General features: G+C 40.1%; 2 protein-coding genes across 5 annotated transcripts in view; both read left to right on the forward strand.

Annotated features, from left to right (window-relative positions):
• The window catches only part of bbs2 (Bardet-Biedl syndrome 2), a 14,954-nt gene extending 4,407 nt beyond the window's left edge, over positions 1 to 10,547 (forward strand). For 2 of the 3 annotated variants that reach the window (XM_046037300.1, XM_046037299.1), the window contains exons 4-18: positions 599 to 724; positions 1,061 to 1,123; positions 1,320 to 1,397; positions 1,630 to 1,734; positions 1,924 to 2,010; positions 2,149 to 2,284; positions 2,636 to 2,775; positions 3,837 to 3,966; positions 4,061 to 4,232; positions 4,346 to 4,475; positions 4,637 to 4,756; positions 5,059 to 5,196; positions 5,477 to 5,589; positions 7,729 to 7,877; positions 9,021 to 10,547. In XM_046037300.1, the coding sequence (XP_045893256.1) occupies positions 599 to 724; positions 1,061 to 1,123; positions 1,320 to 1,397; positions 1,630 to 1,734; positions 1,924 to 2,010; positions 2,149 to 2,284; positions 2,636 to 2,775; positions 3,837 to 3,966; positions 4,061 to 4,232; positions 4,346 to 4,475; positions 4,637 to 4,756; positions 5,059 to 5,196; positions 5,477 to 5,589; positions 7,729 to 7,877; positions 9,021 to 9,127 (1,794 nt within the window). In that variant the 3' untranslated portion in view covers positions 9,128 to 10,547. The remainder of the gene's footprint in view (positions 1 to 598; positions 725 to 1,060; positions 1,124 to 1,319; positions 1,398 to 1,629; positions 1,735 to 1,923; positions 2,011 to 2,148; positions 2,285 to 2,635; positions 2,776 to 3,836; positions 3,967 to 4,060; positions 4,233 to 4,345; positions 4,476 to 4,636; positions 4,757 to 5,058; positions 5,197 to 5,476; positions 5,590 to 7,728; positions 7,878 to 9,020) is intronic. The other variant, XM_046037301.1, reaches the window with a different exon arrangement.
• Positions 10,548 to 11,525: 978 nt separating this feature from the next.
• b3gnt9 (UDP-GlcNAc:betaGal beta-1,3-N-acetylglucosaminyltransferase 9) lies at positions 11,526 to 20,299 on the forward strand. 2 transcript variants are annotated; one of them, XM_046037303.1, is made up of 7 exons: positions 11,526 to 11,733; positions 12,755 to 13,251; positions 13,387 to 13,506; positions 13,934 to 14,293; positions 17,908 to 18,149; positions 18,247 to 18,502; positions 18,592 to 20,299. In XM_046037303.1, the coding sequence occupies exons 2-7, from the start codon at positions 13,129 to 13,131 to the stop codon at positions 18,934 to 18,936; spliced, it is 1,446 nt and encodes a 481-aa protein (XP_045893259.1). In that variant the 5' UTR covers positions 11,526 to 11,733; positions 12,755 to 13,128; the 3' UTR covers positions 18,937 to 20,299. The 2 variants fall into 2 exon arrangements, with proteins under 2 accessions (XP_045893259.1, XP_045893258.1); XM_046037302.1 differs by having other exon boundaries at positions 11,527 to 11,733; positions 13,931 to 14,293.
• Positions 20,300 to 21,217: the final 918 nt, after the last annotated feature.

A 21,217-nucleotide genomic window follows, 5' to 3' on the forward strand; every position in this document is an offset into this window, starting at 1 on the left:
CCCCCCCCCCCCCCCCCCCCCCCCAAAAAAAGTGTCTAGTGTTTAGGGTACTAGGGTAACACTAGAGACCAGTGGTATGTGTAAGAGTATTACCTTTTCAATTCACGGTATGCTGGATGGAAGCGATAGTGGGCACTTGTGTGTTCCTATTTGACCTCATGATTGCACTGTTGTCACTATGTCACTATACAGACACGATGAAAAAGTTTGTTTATATTAGCTTACTGTCCCAGTAACATGATGGTGCAGCACCTGGGTGTCAGGTATAGTGCAGAGCAGCACTTTCTTTGATGACAGTAATGCTGGAAATAAAGATATATCTAATGATGAGGATTTTGTTTTTGTGCCATTTATGAATCTGATTATTTAAAAGCAGAACTTGAGCATGACAATGATGTAGCTAGCACACATGACATGAGCTTTGAAAAGGACAGTGGTCAAGATAGCCCAAGTAGCGGCCCCAAGATAAGTTAGAAAAGAAGTGCCACAAATACACAAAGGTGATGGATGCTCTGAAAGTCTTTTGTTTGTCCTGAAACAGACGTGCTTTTGTTGAGGATCTGTTTCTGTTGTTTCTGTTTCTTCTGTGTGGGTGTAGGTGACGGATGGGGCGAATGCTATTGTGTTGGGGAAACTCGGGGACATCCCGTCTCCTCTTGCCATTATTGGAGGGAACTGTGCCTTACAAGGCTTTGACTATGAGGGCAACGACCACTTCTGGACGGTAAGAAAAGCAATATAACACACAACTCATGAGATAGTGACACCTACATGAAATTTTCCCAGTGATTTCTGAAACTGAATGTTGAAAACCTTTAAGGTTTAGCCATTAGTCCTGAGCTTGTTGTTAATAGCATATTTCTGTATACCCAACCATATTCTAGCCACTAATTAGACAAGAACATTTGCCCAATTTATTTGATTAGGCCTATTCAATTTACATTAGTAGATAAGCATATTTTTGTATCTACGATTATTTTCAATCCATGTCAAGAATGAACATTCCTTTAAATGGCAGAATCAGCTAAATTAATGTAGTCATGAACTATTTTGTTATTAGGTAACTGGAGATAATGTCAGATCTCTGGTGCTCTGTGACTTCACTGGAGATGGGAAAAATGAGGTAAGTCTCGGCTGGCTGACAGTCTGATACACATGCTGTGTGGCCTCTCTCTTGTTTTCTATATCTCTCTACTTCAACAGTGTTTACAGTTGTGTTTGAACTATAGCCATGAGTTAAATGAAAGATTCATTCACATTAATATGGTAATTTGTTCATTAAAAAACACGCTGTCATCTATTGCATATTGTGTTTACAGCTCCTGGTAGGATCGGAGGACTTTGACATCAGGGTATTCAAAGAGGATGAGCTTGTGTCTGAAATGACTGAAAATGAGGTATGGATTTCACTCTTTTTAAGCTTGTTGACTCCAGAGAAAATCTATACTGACAACAGTGTGCCTTTTCAATGCTTTAAATTATGTTTTATACAGGGAACAGTGCCGCAATTATGATTTGTAATCTCATTACTACTCTTATCTTGTGGATTATCATATCTGTCTTGTGGTCTACTGGAGCAGAGTAATATTTTTGACAAGACATTCTATCCCTCTGTCCTTCTCCATATAGACCGTAACATCGCTGTGCCATATGCATGGCAGCAGGTTTGGCTATGCCCTGGCTAATGGCACGGTGGGAGTTTATGACCGCACCGCCCGCTACTGGAGGATTAAGGTACCCTCTGGTTTTTCTACCGACAGCTTCAGCTCTGTCCCTCCCTTCTCTATCTGTTGTCATGCACACTGTCCGATGATTTGTTACATGTCCGGAACGATTTGAACCAGCATGAGCATGATATTTTAACACTCCGCACTCTTTAGGAGCTATATATACAAACACACATGTTTTTCTCTCCCCATTCAGTCCAAGAATCACGCAATGAGCATCCATGCCTTTGACCTGAATGCTGATGGGGTGGTGGAGCTTATCACTGGCTGGTCCAATGGAAAGGTCAGCACACAACATGGCAGGCTAGAAACAGCCTGTCACACTTAAGAAATGGGATATGTCACAACACAACAGATCATTAATTTCTATTGTATCTCTAGCTTCTCTTTTGTCTTTGATCACATTCCACTTATATTTCAGATTGATGCTCGTAGCGACCGCACAGGTGAGGTCATTTTCAAAGACAACTTCTCCTCTTCTGTGGCTGGAGTGGTGGAGGGAGACTACCGGCTGGATGGACAGAAACAACTTATCTGCACCTCCGTAGAGGGAGAAGGTATGTTGTTTGGATGTGTGTGCCTGTACGTTTTCTGCGTAAGTGCGTATGCATATGAGAAAACATGTTGGAACTGGTTGAATTTTAATGTGTGTCAATGTGTGTGTTCCTGGATAAATGCTTTGACAAAAATCTTGTGCTGTAAACTAAATACCATTGCCCCCAGCAGGATCAAAAATGTCCACTTCCTCAATACTTCAGTTAATGTATTGATTCCCCACAAAAAAAAAGACCAAATTCCTGTTAGTGCAGTTGAGACAAAGCATGCAAACATGCTAATGGTGATTTGGGAGAATTGACCCTTTAAGTTTGGATTAGGATCTCATCAATGTAAACGTGTGTATCTTGTAGTCCGTGGTTACCTGCCAGCCAGTAAGGACCTTAAAGGAAATCTTATGGACTCCAGTGCTGAACAGGACCTCATTAGAGAGCTCAGCCAGCGCAGACAGAATCTGTTGCTGGAGCTACGCAACTATGAAGAAAATGCCAAGGTAACATTTATTCAGTAATGTATTCATTTATTATTTAGTTTAGTGTAACATTTTTTTTCAATGTTATTTCCTAATTGCTTATGCCTCAAAAGTATAGATAATGGGTATTATTCCACACGAACTTGCTTTTATGACCAGGACAGTGATATTTTGAATTTAATTACTTATTACTAACATGGACTTTGCCTCAGACACCTCAGACTTTGCCTCAGACAGCTTAGGGAAGAAGTCTTGAGGGTCTTGAGGCTTCCTTCCAGGAACAAAAACTGTGTTACATAATGTATTCAGTAATTTATTTATTTATATCATACGTGATACCTTTTGGTTCTTGACAATAGGGCTGGGCAATAAAACAATAATGATAATTATCACAATATAATTTTCCTCAATAACAATATTATAAATGTTCAAAACATATCGTCAGTAAATATTTGGTTTAATTAATTTGAATCGCGAACATATTAGCACTTAATTTTTCTCTTAAAATATTTATTTTGTTGAGAAAAAGGGACTGAGAAAAGATTTACTAATCAAAGTGTCTCATAATACACAGAATGCATTGCAATCATGTTTGCAGAGCAAAAGCACACAGAGACTCTGTTTTCACCGGTTCAATCAGATTGTCTATACAAGTCTGTTAGACAGAAAATACTATCTAGGGCTTTGCCATTTGGTTGCTGTTTGCATTACATACCTTGTCATATATTCATCTTACCTTTGAGATTGTCATTATAATAGGCAGCATATTTATCTCACACTGGGATTCCCATGCTTACACAAAAGCGGCTTGCCATAATGACTGCCAGCATCACCCTTAGGCCAAAAAACTGAAAAAGACATGCAAACCTCTTAACACTTTCATGTTCACTTCAGGTCACTCATTTGATTGATTCTTGTAATCTGTTTTTGTTTGAAACACTTTAAATTTTTTTTATCATATTTTAGCCATATCCCTGTTTGTTTCAGAGATAATAGACTTCATATAAATCATCGCAGGATTCTTTGTTGACATTTGGCTGTACATTGTATGTGCATCAACACAAACTGTACATTTGTTGCAGGGTGTGTCAGAGACAAACAGTGGGATGGGTGTCATACCAGCCAACACTCAGCTCCAGACAGCACTGTCAGTGAGACCTGCTGCAGAGGTCCAAAAGGCCCATGTAGAGCTCAGCATTTCAACACCAAATGGTAGAGTGTTTTAGCACTTACGTAAGAATATCAAGCATGTCAAGGACTGACTGAATTCTCATATGTCCTTGAATCTCTTCTTTATCCTCTCCAGAAACCATTATCCGTGCAGTGCTCATCTTTGCAGAGGGGATATTTGAGGGGGAAAGCCACGTTGTCCACCCCAGCGCCCAGAACTTGTCAGGCTGTGTCCGAGTCCCCATTGTCCCCCCAAAAGACATACCAGTAGATCTGCACATCAAAGCTTTTGTTGGAGGGAAAACTAGGTGTGTAAGACAAGTTATCATATAATCATTGTATATTTCATCCCATGTAATTAACCTCTACTTTGTTTTCTGCCCCCCACACTGCCTTCTTTGCATTTCCTTTCTTTTCCCAGCACCCAATTCCATGTGTTTGAAATCACTCGGCAGCTGCCTCGTTTTTCCATGTATGACATCACAGTTGAACCCTCAGCCGCTCTGCCCACTGGAAGGGTCGCCTTCAGCATCAACGACCGACCACAGCGGGTAGGCTGTCGATGTGACTTTCAAGAAGACAGAACAATGGGATATGTGCTTCTGATTAGTCAAACAGCATGTTCAAGCCAATAACATGCTGATATATGTATCTAATTGTTTACATGTGCACACGTTTGTGTGTGTGTGTGTGTGTGTGTGTGTGTGTGTAGGTGGTGATGTGGCTGAATCAGAACTTCCTGCTTCCCGAGGGAGTAGACAGTCCTGACGTCACTTTCAATTCACTAAGAGGAGGGGGACTGTTGTCCATCAGCATGGCCAGCAATGGACAGGTACGAATAAGACAAAAACAACAACAACCGCAATAAAAAATACATTGAATAAATTACGACAATGATGGACATTAAAATCTAGTATTTAAAGAGAAAGGGTTTGAGTTGTGCATACTTAAGCTAACTTTTTTTTGTTCTCATAAAGGGAAATGTGAATATGTAAATCATTTACATATACACTACCTTATCATGAATAAGCAAAACAGATATGTTAATTTGCACAAAGTTCCAATAGCCCATGGCATTTCCTTTTAAAGCTACTAAAATTAGTCAGTTAATTAATCTCTAATCTGCCCAATCAGATCACTCTGAGAACCGACGACATCGACCTGGCGGGAGATTTGGTCCAGTCACTGGCCTCCTTCCTGGCAATCGAGGACTTGTCAGCAGAAGCAGACTTCCCCGGATACTTTGAGGAGCTACGCAGTACACTCACTGAGGTTTGGCCTTAATCAGATTGAAACCTGTCAGAAACGGTTTTTGCTGTTTATTCTACCTTCTGTCAATTGTGATGCGCACATTGACCTTTATGACTGCGACTTTGACTACAAAGTGGAGAAAGTCAGGGAGCACATGAGGAATCACTTTTGTTTTTTTGTCCAGAAAGAGAATTCAGTGACTCTGGTTTGTTTTGAGTGCGAGCTAAAAGTTAGGAGAGAAGTATCATTGAGTCGACGCAGCAGAAAGTTTAATATTGAGTCTGAAATGTCTGTGTGCTAGGTGGACGAGTTCCATTCCGTCCACCAGAAGTTAACTGCAGCTATGGCCGACCACTCCAACTACATCAGGAACATGCTGGTGCAAGCAGAGGACGCTCGCCTTATGGGTGACATGTAAGTGGTCACAATATGCATACAGTACCCCTTTATATAGTGACAGTAGTTTAAACTGCTTTCATTTATAATCCTTGTATGTAAAATACAGGCAACACATCAGCAGACATATTTACATGTCATAGTGTACAGTCACATTTCTCAAATCATCCTTAACATTTGCAAAACAGTAAGTCCATTTCTCGAAACAGGTCGTACAAACAGCACCACATAGTGGATTACCTGCAAAAGCCCATAATTTGCTCAAACTCATTAGTCTACCTCTCAAAAGTAAATATCAGTGAACCTGACTAATCCTTGTGTCATTGTTTACAAAGAAGATAGTCAGAATCTTTAGCTATGTTGTGAATACAACAGTGTACTGCAAACTGTGGGTATGGTTTTAATGACGATGATGGGGCAATGAGGCACTTTTTCTCTCCGACATATTTCAATTTCAACAGTATGAAGTTAAACATTGCAAGAGATTGGACAGGATTCACAGTTACACTTTGTTTTGTGCTACACATTTGATGACGGAGCATGTCATTGTGATACATAAAAGAAAAAGACAAGACAGCACTGCATAGTACAATGGAAAAAATTTACAAGTTTATAAATGTAATAATGGGAAACAGCTCTTAAGAGTTTTTCTCAATCACTTTGGCACAATCGTCGAACTTTGTTAAACTTTGTGACTATTTATATGAACATAAGGTCAGTTGTTCACATGACTATAGTAATTTATAATTGCTTTGGCACAAAATGCACTGAGGAAAACCTTCAGATCAAATTACTTTGCATTTGTTTGCTGTTGAATCATATTTCTCTCAAATGCAATTATACACATGTACATTGTGTAAATCCCTACATGCTAAATAGAGCGACCAAAACTCACAATAACCTGTCACGCATTATATAAGATGCATAATTAGTTATGTAATAGTGTTGTTAAAGTTGTCAGGTAGACTCAGGCTAGATGGGGAACAATTTAATTTCCTCACAACTTAGCGCAACCAAACGCAACTGCTGTTCAATTTACAGCATACTGCAAGGGTAAGACTCAGTGTTATAGCTGTGGAATATTGAGCATGCAGGAGACAGACGGTGACAAGAGTCTGCCTGTGCAAGAGGTATGGTGAGGAGGAGAGGGGGGCACAGAGGATGACGAAGAGCCTGAGAAAGGCTGAGATACAGGCAAAAATTACAGACCATGTAATCAACCTAAGTAAGACAGAGGCTGGTCGGAGAGTGCAACCTAATCTGGGCCGGTCCACAGTGTCGTCAAATAAATGTTTTGTTGAAAGTATAGTGTGTGCCATGGCTGGCATCAAGTCAGCTGCCTAAGAATACAATGTTAGCAATTGGACAGTATTACATAGTGGGTAGTTATCAACCTTTGAGAGTGCACTGTCTGTCATTTGACAAGATGTCTTTGCATTTTGACTGTCTTGGTCTAAGCAATGATAAGAGAACCAGTATAAAACATTGTAATCAACATGACATAAGCAACTGAGAAATAGAGGAAACAACAGACAATTGTACATAATCAATTGCATAAATGTGTCAAAGCATTTTGTTCAAAAGTATGAGAAATTGCTTTTATGATGTTCACAAGTGACGAGACGATGTGGAGGTTGAACATGTAGTTTTGAGAATTTGAGTTCTGATCTGAAAAATGTACCAGGGCGCTTGAGAATAATTGAAATAACATTTCTGATGGTTGGATGCCATTTAGGTCAGCCACTTACAGAGCCGTGGTATTGTGCCAGCTTGTTTAAGAGCATCAAAAAGAGAGCGGCATCATTACTGCATCATGTTACTGGGCTTTTTCCACTATGATAATTCCAGATGTCTGCTGTGAACACGGTCGATTGTATTGCAAAAACTCTAACTACTGACTTCTGAAACAAAAGAGCAATTGTTATCAAAAACATGAAGAACACATACAAATAGTTGCCAGTTCATTATGTATCTGGCTAAAACTAATGCAGCAGTCTTCCTACCTTCATGAAGGTTATAATGTTAAGCATATATTTCACCATAAGTTGATAAGACTGATATATAGTCTTTTTTTACCGTAGGACCAACTCACTCTTCATCTTTCTCTCCCTCTCTTCCCAATACTTTCTCTCTGATTTTCTCTCTTGCCCTCTGTAGGACAACTACAAAGAAGCGTTACAGAGAGCTGTACGACCTAAACAGAGATCTGATCAACGAGTATAAAATCCGCTCTAACAACCACAATGCACTACTGGCCTGCCTCAAGTCTGTCAACCAGGCCATACAGCGGGCTGGTAGACTCAGAGGTAGGCCACTGTGTGTGTGCGTGTGAGTGCATGTGTATGTGTAAGATACACTGTAAAAACCACAATTCCTTCACAACAGTACTGTATGTGGGCTGGCTGGCTGGCTTTAAGTCAAGCCTGTTGTGTAGGAGAGAGTGGATGTGCAAGTCAGGGATTGTCTGGGACAATCAATATTATTGTAGGTGGGTAGTTTTTTGGAATGTAGTGCATGTGTGTACCTGGATTCAGGTATGTTTCTTCTCTCAAGTCTTTGCCAGCACAAATTTATTTAGCTCCAAAGCTTTTGCACATTAGTGAATATTAAAAGCTTTGCTGATGTGGGTAAGGGACTACATATATATATTTTTTTATTTAATTTATTTAAATCACAGCACTGTTAGAGTGCTTGCAAAGAATGTGAAATATCTGTGTTTATGCACTGTCTGGTCACAAAAAGCAGTCTGTTTGTTAAATCATATTATTAACATGGTTTAAGCCAGTTTAATGCTTTGGAGAGTACTTGAGTATGGCTGGAAACAACCTTTTTTGGTAACAATATGTGGCGTATTAGGTATGAAAAGAGTTTCGTCTTAGCAGGGAAACAACACTCATGACATGACATGTTGCCATTTTTTTATGCTGTCTTCTTTAGATGTGGCTGGACTGTAGTGGAGCTGGCACAACCTCTGGTTAAAAACATGTTGCTTTAAAACATTAACAAGCAAATTTCTGCAAATTACTCACATTCAGCCATTAAAACATTTATTTTGTCCATGACAGTGATGCAAGTAACATCAATAATATGTATTCAACAGTAATAACAAAGTATGTACTATGTAGGGAGATCTAGGGGTATAGTCAACCAAATAAATCTTGGTCGACTGAAATTCTACCTACTCTTTGACCATTTGGTCAATGAGGGGGGGGATGTTAGATCTAGACTTCAAATGAGACTTAACATTCACACACTTTCTCTTGACTGTCCCTCAATATTACAACATTAGTTCACATCGCACAGCCTGTGCCCCACAACTTCTTAACGCCAAGTTCAACAGGCTAACCTACAAAATCAACAGTAAATGTGTGTTATGTGTTGTTACATCTTGCATACCTGTCTCGTCTCCTCATATTAATCTGTCTGTCACTGCTCCCCCTTGTCTTCAGTGGGTAAGCCCAAGAACCAAGTGATCTCTGCCTGTCGAGACGCTATCAAGAGCAATAACGTCAATGCACTCTTCAGGATCATGAGAGCTGGCACTGCATCCTCCTGAGAGTAGAGGCAGTGGGAAGGCAGAAATGGACAAACGGATTGGAATGAGAACGGCGGTCACAAGCACAACTGATCAGTACTGTCATGTTGAATGAACTTCGCCTGTTTTAAACACTGCACCAGCAAGGGTGTCTCACCAGTGAGATGAACATTTTGAAATGAAAGGCAGAAGACACTAAGACTGTGATTTGGGGACGCCGTTGTAGCCTTAATCTATCTTTTTCCATGATTTAGGAATAAGCAACAGCCTGGCAGCAACATTTGGCACCAGCTCCATAATACTTTTACTGCTAGCTCACGGAAATAAAACGCTCACCACAGGCTTAGTGCACTGGTAATCATCCATCTCAGTCTAGCTGTGTGGCTGTTTGGAAGAGCTTGATTTAGTGCAGTTACAGCTTAGGTAGATAATTGTCAATATGAATGTAGGAGTCAGCAGGCAAGAGCGACACAAGAGCTGCGACGCTCCCCATACTGATTCTCCAATGCAACAGAACAAAGATGGCCTGAGTACAGTGAGAAAATTTAATTATTTGATCAGAAATATTCAACATATTGCTGCTGTCTGAAACTCGTGCAAAACAAAAGTTTGTGTTTTTCTCCAGTTACACGCTCACATATAGTGTGATAGAATCAGTACTTAAGAGTTAAGAAAGAAAGAGTTAAGCCTAATGTCCGATGAACATACTAGAGGGGTTCCCGGGTGATGTTGCACATGTGTCTAGGAGATGTTTAAACTTCAGAAAAGTCATCCAAACTGTTTCCCCAAAGACACGAGGGTTTAGAGAAAATGACTAGCTGCTGGATCAGCACCCTGAACTGTTTAATTCAGCTGATGCAGTGATGTTTAGAGAGAGCACAGCTGGAGCAAGACAGACAGCAGCTTCCTGCCAGACAGTCGTGCCATTGGAAGTCACTGGTGGCCCTGATAGTTGTGTGTGTCAGGTCGCTCAGACTCAGGTCTCTGCTCCCAGCTGTTGTGTGTTTGTGTGCTGTTTGTAGCCAAAGAAAACTCTTTTAAATTAATGAATGTCACATAGGACCAGTACTGTGTGTTGAACTTGTTTACCTTTTGTAGATTGTACACAGAGATTGTAAATGTAAGTTTGCAGAAACCATCACTAAATGAACATGTGTTTTAAAAGGTTGTGTAACCGTTATTGTTGCAGTTTTATAAGGGCATGATGTCATTCTCAGACAAGTTGGCTCGCTCAGCTGTTTATTCTGAGTGTACCGCTGATGGATTTGAACATGGAAGTTAGAATTAGTGTGTATTTGAAAAGTATCTGGTGTTGTAAGAGTCCAGTTTTCTACCACATACGCCTCTTCTCGAAGACAGCAGCACATAACGGTGAAAAGAAAGGGGAATAAAGTTAATATTAATCATTTTGTATAACTTTAAATAAAAAACATTAATGTGGTGTTTTTGGAAACTTATGGATCCCATCTAAAATGTAAGATCAAGTTCTGCAAGAGAACAAAGCCTGGCGGCACAGCATGAGCTTAAAGTGATGGGACATTGCTTCCAGTTTTTGGACATACATCAGCAATGTAGGCTGTGCTGCTTATTATTCTGGAGGGTGTTTACAAAAGTCTCTCCTCTCTTTTCTTTCTTCTGCTACCATCCTCCCCAGTTGCTGTGTTGGCATCTGGCGTGAAGTTGCTTTGCGCGAGTTTACGTCACGTGGTCAGTTTGAAGCATGAAGATGCTGCGTTCAGATGCTCTTCGTTAGCTCCCTCTTCTGGCTACCAGCTCATAGTCTCATATCTAGTAGCTACATCTAGCAACCTACTTTGGATTGACAGACTAATGAGGTAACAGTGGGGAATTCAAATTCAAATATTTGTCAGGCAAGATATGACTTTTGTGATTTATATCAAAATTATGTGATTTGTGATTTATCAAATCGATATATATATATATATATATATATATATGTGTGTGTGTGTGTGTGTATTGGCGTGGTGATGGTGCAGTGGATAAGACACATGTCTTTGGTGTGTGAGACCCGGGTTTGCATCCACTGTGAGACACTTAACCCCTAGTTGCTCCAGAGGCGTGCGACCTCTGACATATATAGCAATTGTAAGTCGCTTTGGATAAAAGCGTCAGCTAAATGAATAAATGTATTCCTATTTTATAATTGCTCATAATTGTTCACAATGTTGGTTGTGGTAACAAAAGTCACTTTTCTCACCTGTTTTACACAGACGTTAAAACTGACAACAAGCAGTATTAGTATTTCCTGAATATCTGAGCCCATATGAAGAAAACTCATTAACTGTAATGTTTTCAAAAATGAATTTGTACTTTTCAACACATTTCGTTGATAGTAGAGATATTTCCCACAGCACTTGAAGGCAACCACGAGCGCAGCTCATACACACGGGCTCAGCGCCAGGAAAACTCTTCTGTCCTACCTCGCAGACTCATGAATACAGCATCTGGACAGCCCTCTCCTCTCTTTTCACTGGATCGCTGTCTTTGGAAACTGGAAATCAGTTTCCTCTGTGTGTTCGTGTGCAGAGTTGAGCCTGTCTGTGTTGCACTTTCAGGCATCCACGGCACAGATGTTTTCACTTTGACCTCCTCCTCTGTCTTGCCTGGTAAGTATGAATGATTTACATTAATGAGGGGAGATTTCACACGTATTATGATTATAAAGCCAGGCTTGTTGTTGATAGGCTACTGCACGATATGCGGAATATATATATATATATATAGAGAGAGAGAGAGATATTGGTTCAGCCTGCTTTCTGTTTCTGTGTTAATTGCGCGAGAGGTTTGCGACAGTATCGGTCGCGCTTGTCTGGAATTTGTGCTCTGTGACAGAGTCAAAGAGCTGATTAAACTGTAACATATATACAAAAGCAAATTTTCTATGTCAGCAATAATGGGTGACTTTCAGGGATATGAATGTTGGGACACGGTGTTCTTTGAAGAAATAGTTGGTAGCTACCCTCATCATGTTTACTTACATAAAACCCTCCCCCTCCTAAAAGCAGTTTTGAATCGGTATGTGACTCAAGAAATATACACACATATTGCATATTAGAGATTTGCTACTTTATCAGCAAGCAATAGCATATTGTATTACTTTAAATTCATGACATTGTTTGTCCTCAAGGAGTTACTACTTTGACCAGCTGCAGGCCCCATGTTCAACTATTCACTATTCAACCAAATGTAACCAGTTTTAACAAAGATGCCTATATCTGTGTGACCTCCAAATTACCAAAACCATGCTGTTGAGAAGTAAATAAGCACTGTGGATGGGAAAGTAGATGATTTGAGTGTCTATTCTTCTCTACACTGCATCATATTTGCCCTTTTTTTGCCACAGGGACATATTTAAGAAGAATCTGCTGAATTGATTTATGCCACAAAGGGAGATTATTTTATTGCATTGCACAAGATGAGAGAGGGCTTCAAAGTAGACAACCAGGCCAGTTTATCTTCCTTAGTAGAGCAAAATAATGGAGGAAAGGACAAGTGGCAATATCCTCATTGTAAAAAGAAGCACCAAAGTTGATGTAAATTGTGTTACATTGCAATTCCCAGTTATTTCCTGCCTGTTGTCCCTGTTTGATCCCTGATTGTTGATGTTTTGTTGTTGGTGTTGTCTAGAATGCCCCCGCCCATTTGGTGCCCTTAGAAGAAGGGGAGGATGGAGACAGACAAGATGGCCATCCACTGATATGAGTGATACAGGACCAACTCACTCTTAGTTACTTTTCACCCAGTGCAACAGTACATGCCTGACCACTAAGAGAAAAAAGAACAGCAGGGATGTATTTTTACAGGATACAGTTTGAGGTGATATTTAGCACTGCAGTAAAGAGCAGCAAGGAAAATCACCACATATCTTCATCAAATAGAGGATCAGCCTGCAAACCCAAATTGTCTCCTAGCTGTGGATTGGTCTCAACAGCTGTCTGAAAAGCAGCATGAACTGCAGCGGCCCCTTTCCAGTGCATTCCTGTTCAATACCAAGCTGAAGTATGTGTCTTCAGAAGATGCTGAGGAAGATGGTGACCATGAGAAGGATCCTCCACGTGAAGGGAGATGTGATTTGCACGATGCTGCTACTGATACTATTCTGTCTGCTGCTCTATGCACGCCAGGTGAGGATGGAACCACTCACAGCATAGGAAGGGTTAGATCAAGATTTTTGTACATTTCTAGACAATATAACCCCCTCCTTCTTGAAAAGTACTTCCTCTTACCATGTTCCATCAAATCCCACCCATGTTTTCCAGGTTGTGCTCTCCTCTGGGTGGGACAGACCTGTGTGGAAGCTAGAAGTTCATGGCTCTACCAGCTCCAGCAGGACCCTACTGGGCGCCAGTGGGGCCAAAGTAATCCCGGAGTCTCCAGTGGTATGACCTGATCTAATTCAAGTTAATAAGAATGACAATTTGTTAGTCTGGCCCTTATTTATAAGATTAGGGAAGTTCACATCCCATATAAGTATATGATGCTCTGTGTGCTGTATGTACATGCAGAGTGCATTAATGTATGTACACACAGTATGTTTGTGTTTATGTTTGTGTGAATGTCCATCTGTGCTGATTCACAGAGGCACACATTTCATCATGAAACATGAAGAGATTAACAAAGTGAAACAATATAGACAGAAATGAGGATACTATTTTTCTATGTCGTGTTTTTTCGCTTTCATATTTCTGTTTATACTTTGATGTTCCGAGAAGCATTTTTGCAGATACATTGATACATTTGCTCATTAAGATGACATTTACATGTTATAATCATTATATCAATTATATCATTTCTCCTGATTAGCAGTTCACGTCCAGACCTTCAGAGCCACAGCTGCCTCTCTGCAAGCCCCAGGACAAGTCTAAACCTCCTCAGGCCAAGTCCAAACCTCAGGTCAAATCAAAGGGGAAATCCACGTTGCGACGGAAAAATGTTGTGCCGACTAAGGCGGCTTGCAAGGCCCTTCCCACAATGCCACCATTTGACTTTGAAGGCTATCTGAGAGAAAAGGATAACAGAGACTTTAAGCTGCTCATAGACCAGCCAGAGAAATGTCACATCATAGGAGCAGACAAAGAAGAAGGAGGAGGAAGTAAAGGGTCTACTAAGCCTCCCTACATGCTCATTGCAGTAAAATCTATCGCTGCAGATTTTGATAAACGTCAGGTAAAATATGCCATGTTGTATGTAGGCCTTTGCCTTTGTTAAATTAGCTGTGATTCACTACATAAATTAGGCTGTATTCTTTTGTACAATACAGTTCAAGGTTTCTTTTAAGTTTAAAGTTGCTAAGTTAAAGCAGATTGAATTGCTATTGCTCCCTCAGCATTATCGCCTAAGCTGAGATCTTGTTGTTGCTTGTTGTTCCAGCCTTTACTGTTTTAGTTCACTCTCACTGCAGTGTTGTTTTTCAGCCGCAACCAGCAGCTGTTCATAGAAAATGTTCTGATAAAAAATTAACTGCCCAGCACTGAACAGAAGACAGGCAAAATTAGCAACTAGCTTGTGAACACAGTGGATCATTTAGTAGCTAAAGAGCCAGATATTTCCCTCAGGGGATGGTGGAGACCAAAACCAGAGCTAAAAATAGAACAAATGTTGGACTTACAATTGTCTGGTGGACATAAACATATCTCCAAATGTTGCTCCGTGTCAGCTCAAAATGTAAATACGTGATTGTTTGCTAATGTGCTGCTCACAATTGGGCATATGAAAGCAGGTTTAACTTGAAGGGGACCAATTATGCTTTTTCATATTTTGTGGCATTTCTATAATGTTACAATCTCAGATGTTCATGTTAAACATAACCAAAGCTTCAAATGAGGTAAAAGTATTTAAAAGAAATCCCTGTTAGCCAAAACCTCAGAAATCCCCCTGTTCTGAATGCTCTGTTTTAAACAGTTTTTTCTACCAACGGCTCAGAATGATGTCATTCCGAGCTGGATTTCCATATATGTCATTTGCTCCAGGCAGAGAATGCTGCCCACGCCACAAAGGAACATGCAGCCCCAACCCTGTGGCAACCTTCAATCTCAAAACGTTTTGCACTGGTTTGCAATGTTATCGGATTGAACGACTTGTTTTCCTTGGTACATTTTGTCGCCGCTGTACTCGCCCCTGGTAAGGCAAGGCAAGGCAAGTTTATTTGTATTGCACATTTCAACAACAAGGCAACTCAAAGTGCTTTACATCAGACATAAAAGCAACACAGGAAAATTTAAAAAATAAAACACATTATAAAACCAGGATAAAAAACGGGGTAAAACAGGACAGTAAAAGTTAGAGTGCAGTGTACAATCAGGGCACTGAAAATCTAAAAACAAAGAAAAAGAAAACTGGACATTACAGTGCAGTGAAAGGTACCAAGGTACCAATCTACCGCTTTAATTTAATTGAATTAAAAACAGTGGTAAAAGAAAAGTCTTCAGTCTTAATTTAAAACTGACAATTTCAGCAGACCTGCAGTTATCTGGGAGTTTGTTCCAGATATACGGAGCATAATAACTGAACGCTGCTTCTCCATGTTTAGTTTTGACTCTGGACAGAAAGCAAACCTGCCCCAGATGACCTGAGAGGTCTGGATGGTTCATAACGAAGCAGAAGATCAGAAATGTATTTTGGCCCTAAACCATTTAGTGCTTTATAAACTAACAGCAGGATTTTGAAATCAATTCTTTGACATACAGGAAGCCGATGTAAAGACCTCAGAACTGGAGTGATGTGATCCACTTTTTTGGTCTTAGTGAGGACTCAAGCAGAAGCGTTCTGAATCAACTGCAGCTGTCTAATGGATTTCTTAGGGAGCCCTGTAAGGACACCGTTACAGTTGTCGAGTAGACTGAAGATAAATGCATGGAAAAGTTTCTCCAAGTCCTCTAATCCTTGATATATTCTTCAGGTGATAGTATGAGAGTCCATGACTACACCAAGATTTCTGGCTTGGTTTGTGGTTCTTAACATTACTGATTGAAGCTGAGCACTGACTTTCAATCACAAAACAATAACTTCAGTTTTATCTTTGTTCAATTGAAGAAAATTCTGGCATTTGTATAATGTTACAATGTCAGATGTTCATGTTAAACATAACCAAAGCTTCAAATAATGAGGTAAAAGTATTTAAAAGAAATCCCTGTTCAATACAGTACTGCTCAATACAGTCACTTAGTGCCTGTATGGGATCATAGTCCCCTGGTGATATGGTTATGTAAATCTGTGAGTCATCTGCATAATTATGGTAACATATTTTGTTGTTTTTCATAATCTGAGCCAGTGGAAGCATTTAAATGTTAAACAAAATTGGCCCAAGAATGGAACCTTGGGGAACTCCACGTCATTTTTGTTGGCTCAGATGTGTGATTACGTATAGACACAAAGTAGTCCCTGTCCTTTAAGTAGGATTCCAACCAGTTTAGTACTGTGCCAGAAAGTCCAACCCAGTTTTCAAGTCTGTCCAGTAATATGTTGTGGTCGACCGTGTCGAATGCAGCACTGAGATTCAATAATACTAAGGCTGAAATTCTGCCACTGTCAGTGTTTAAATGGATGTCATTGAAGACCTTAACAAGAGCCGACTTAGTGCCGTGGTGTGGTTGAAATCCTGATTGGAAGACATCAAAACAGTTATTTAGTGCCAAGAAAGCACTAAGCTGTTGAAAAACAGCCTTTTCAATGATTTTACTTCAAAATGGGAGATTTAATATGGCCTATAATTGCTCATTAGTGAACTGTCTCGATTGCTCTTTTGTAAGAGTGGCTTAATGACTGCAGTTTTCAGGGCTTGTGGGAAAATACCTGAGAGGAGAGACATGTTGACAATCAGAGGCAGAATATCAAGGCAGCCTGAGGAGGATTTCAGATGTTGTATTATGTCCTCCAGGTTTTTATGGTTAATAGAATCCAATTGTCTCAAGCTATATAAATTGTTTTTAATTGGACACAGGGACAAGGCATATCCTGTTACTGACATGGAGACACTGATTGCTTGTCTAATTGTTTGAATTTTGTCTGTGAAGAAGGAGGCAAATTCATTGCAGGCCCTGGTGGATAGAAGTTCAGAGGCTACAGACACAGGTTGGTTAGCCTGTCGACAGTAGCACGTGCATTATTAGTGTTTTTGGTGATGATGTCAGAGAAGAAGGACCGCCTTGCATTTCTCAGTTTTAAATTATAAATGCGAAGTCTCTCTTTATAGACGTCATAATGAACCTGGAGATTTGTTTTCTGCTACCTGCGTTCAGCTTTTCGACACTCTCTTTTTTGAGTTCTAACCAGCGTGGCATTTCTCCATGGAGATCTTCTCTTACCAGAGACCACCTTTACCTTGGTTGCTGCAATGGCATCAATAACATTTGTAATTTTAGAATTGAAATGATCTACAAGCTCATTTACTGAGACCTATGAAAGGGCGGGTGTCGAAGAGAAAGCCTGAATAAATTTTTCACTAGTGTTTTCAGTGACATGCCGTTTTGTGATTACCTCTGTACATTTGTGTGCACGCAGATAGTACTCTCAAAGAAACACATAAGACAATGGCTAATAAGAAGACAGTGGACTTTGGAGGGGAGTGTCTCAAAGAGACAGGAGCCTCTCCAGCTTGTTTCAGACAGATGCTGAAATGAGGGTCTGCATGAAGTGATAGATAGAAAATTCTAATGCTAAGCTGCCATAGAGGAGTCACAGAACTACAATACAGGACTGGAAAAGCAGTATAATAGGTCTCCTTTACCATTTTACTCACTCAGTCAGTTAATCTCTTTCTCTCTGCACTTAATTGTCTTTAGGTGGTACGTCGGACCTGGGGTAAAGAGGGACTTTTCCAAAATGGTGTGTCCATCCGTACTGTTTTCCTGCTGGGAGTTCCCAGGAATCGTACTGCGCTGCCTCTGTGGGATCGGCTCTTGACCTATGAGAGTCAAACGTTTAGGGATATCCTGCTCTGGGACTTTGATGACACCTTCTTCAACCTGACGCTGAAGGAAACACATTTTCTAAAATGGGTTAACAGCACCTGTCCCCATGTCAAGTCAGTGTTTATGAAGCTAAACTAAATGGGAGCTGATCTGATCCTTAGCCTTATGTGACTCATATGTGATGCTGATGATTATCTTTTTCTCTTACAGGTTCATTTTCAAGGGCGACGCTGATGTGTATGTTAACGTGGAGAATATATTAGAGATGCTACAAGGTCAAAAGCCAGATGAGGATCTGTTTGTTGGTGATATAATTATCCATGCTAAACCCATTCGCCGGCGCAACTCCAAGTACTTTGTGCCAGAGTTTGTTTATGGAGGGGGTTTGTATCCGAATTATGCTGGAGGAGGAGGGTTTGTCATGTCGGGACATACAGCTCGGAGACTTAGCTCTGCATGTCAACAGGTACATTAAAGTTGGTCAGTTAGAATATTTTAGTATCTCTCTTTTTACAGGTTTTAGATCTACAATCCTTTTTTATTTTAAACTTCCAGGTGGAGTTGTTCCCCATTGATGATGTCTTTCTGGGGATGTGTCTCCAGCTGATCAGCGTCAAACCATTGCGCCACCAGGGCTTTCGGACCTTTGGAATTCCCAGACCGTCTGCAGCGCCCCACCTTCAGACATTCGACCCATGTTTTTACAGGGAACTCATGGTTGTTCACAGCCTCAGCGTTCCTCAGATCTGGCTTATGTGGAACCTCCTGCATGACCCCAAACTGAGTTGCCACAACAGGACCAGCCCGACTTCCTTGCCCTTTAGGTGGAGGGGGAGGGTGGGAGAAACGGTGGGAGAAGAGACGGACTACGGTGAGAAGGAAGTGTTTCTCATGCATTAGTGACTTTCTGCAGGGTTGACTGGGATCTGCAAGAGCCCTAGCAAGTACAAAATGGCTATGAAGCAAGATCTGTGGCCAACATGAAAGGCTTATTCAAGCTGGTAGATCATCTTTGGGGAAATTAATTGGCAAAAGCCAAATGTGCTTCAGATTTTTCAGTAAAGAAGCCCCAAGAGGATGCGAGCCCATCTGTGAGTTCATACAGTATTTGTCAACAACATGCAGCAAGACCTTTATTGCAAACATGATTGTGTGATGAGTTGAATCTCTCTGGACCTTTGAATGTGTAATCTTTAGAATGTATTGTGTTATAATTACAGAGACACATTAAGATCCACACGGATGACATAATGAAATGCGGTAAGCTGGTTTAACCCCATCCAAGTGTAAATGCATCTGTGTGACGGAGACCACAACATTTTCAATATTCTGACTTTCACTGGACTGTGCAGACAGGACTGGGGGAGTGGAAAGACAGTACACTTTTTGTGTTTTCAACGTGAATCACTTGCAGAGATGTACCTCACTTCCTTATGCTGGTCAGTCACATTGCCTCTCTGTTTGCATGTTTGTGGAAAAGACTGATATTTTAGAAGTCAGGCATGTGTAAACTTTAGTTTACAATTCTCTTTTTCTTTAGAACTATACATTTTCCCTCATCTGTTTTCAAAGTGTTCAGTGTTAAAATGCTGCTGCAAGGTAGATTTATCTGAAACATATTCCTATTCAACTGCAAAAATATGTTCACATACAAGCTCATGTGCTCAAACAACTATTGGATGGATTGCCCTAAAATCTGGTGCACACAATTATGCCCTCCTCAGGGTGAATTGTAATTGCTGTGGCAATCCTTTGACTTTTAATTTTCCCCATCATCAGGTAAAAAGTTTAACTCGTCCAGTAGTTTGGTTTGTGATTAAATTCCTGCAAAACAATCAATCGGTCTCGGCTGTACTGTACTTTGTGTTTGGTACTAAATAGCAAATGTTAGCATGCTAAACGGATATGAACATCATAGTCATTATACCTGCTTAGCATCATCAATGTCAGCATGTTAGCATACTGGCATCAAAGCACCGCTCTGCCAAAGCATGGCTAACTCATATTCTTGCTAACTAAGATCGTCCACACACAAAAATAGTATGGCTTGCAGAGTTTGACTTTAATCAGTTATATTTTGCACTCTGTTCGACGTGTAGATCGAAGATGTAACATAAACAGCTGAATTGATTGTAAATATTAAAGTGAAATGTTCTAAAAGTAAAAACCTTAATCAATACTTTGTGTGTACCACACACCCCTGTGTATTCAGTGTGCTTTTTGATTAAAGGCTTAGAAGACCTTCACAGCATCTGAAAAGGAACTGAATGTTTCCCTTCTTCATTCATCACTTCCTGCCAAAAATGCTTACAGAAGCCTGATGGGCAAGAAGATTAGTCAATATCATGTTTTAACATTTAAAAATTGTTCACAATACAGGCAAAAAATACAATAACACACACAACAACATGATAATAACAATATAACCTCACAAAAAAAAGAATGATTGGACAACATCACTTTAGCCAGTAAATCAGGTTCACGGTCCATGTCCAAAAAGAGTAAATACGTTATAGCTAAGACACAGAATTTAACAAACGATGCCACAGCTGTGGCTACAAGATTGGGTTCACATCATCATCAGCATCATCCAAAGTTCTTTATTGCATGGCATCTGAATTGCTTCAGTTATGAAAATGAGATGCTGCACTTTAAGCCTGAATGCACGCACACTCTATGGTGTAAATGCACAATATTGTCGGTCAGTGTGTGCAACTGAGTGTTTCAGTTTGGGGCACAGAACACTTCTTTTATATAAATGAGGTCTCCTGACATACAGAATTAACTGATGTGATTACTGTATGCATGTCACATTGCTTACATTTACATACATGTTGGACAGACAGACATTATGTACAAATAAGCTCCAAGCTGGAGTCTTTGTATGTTTTTAAGGTGGTATTTTTAGGAGAAATCAATAAAACAGTGAGCCAAAGATCAGCTGATGTAAAAACAAAATGTAAAAAACAACTAAAAAAACAAATAAGAAAACCGAGAGAATACATTTAGAGGAAGATTCCCTACCGTATCAGTATAAAACTGTCTGCGACTACTAATAATATTATTATTCTGCCAGGCTTGAATACAAAACAGATTTTGATGTTCAGCTCAAAGTCAAAAGTCAAATTTGCAATAGACATCTAAGTTTCAAGGTTGTGTAGCCTAAAGAAATAAATACCTC

The sequence above is a fragment of the Micropterus dolomieu genome, linkage group LG22 (genome assembly GCF_021292245.1).
Source record: "Micropterus dolomieu isolate WLL.071019.BEF.003 ecotype Adirondacks linkage group LG22, ASM2129224v1, whole genome shotgun sequence".
In the NCBI taxonomy this organism is placed as follows: domain Eukaryota; kingdom Metazoa; phylum Chordata; class Actinopteri; order Centrarchiformes; family Centrarchidae; genus Micropterus; species Micropterus dolomieu.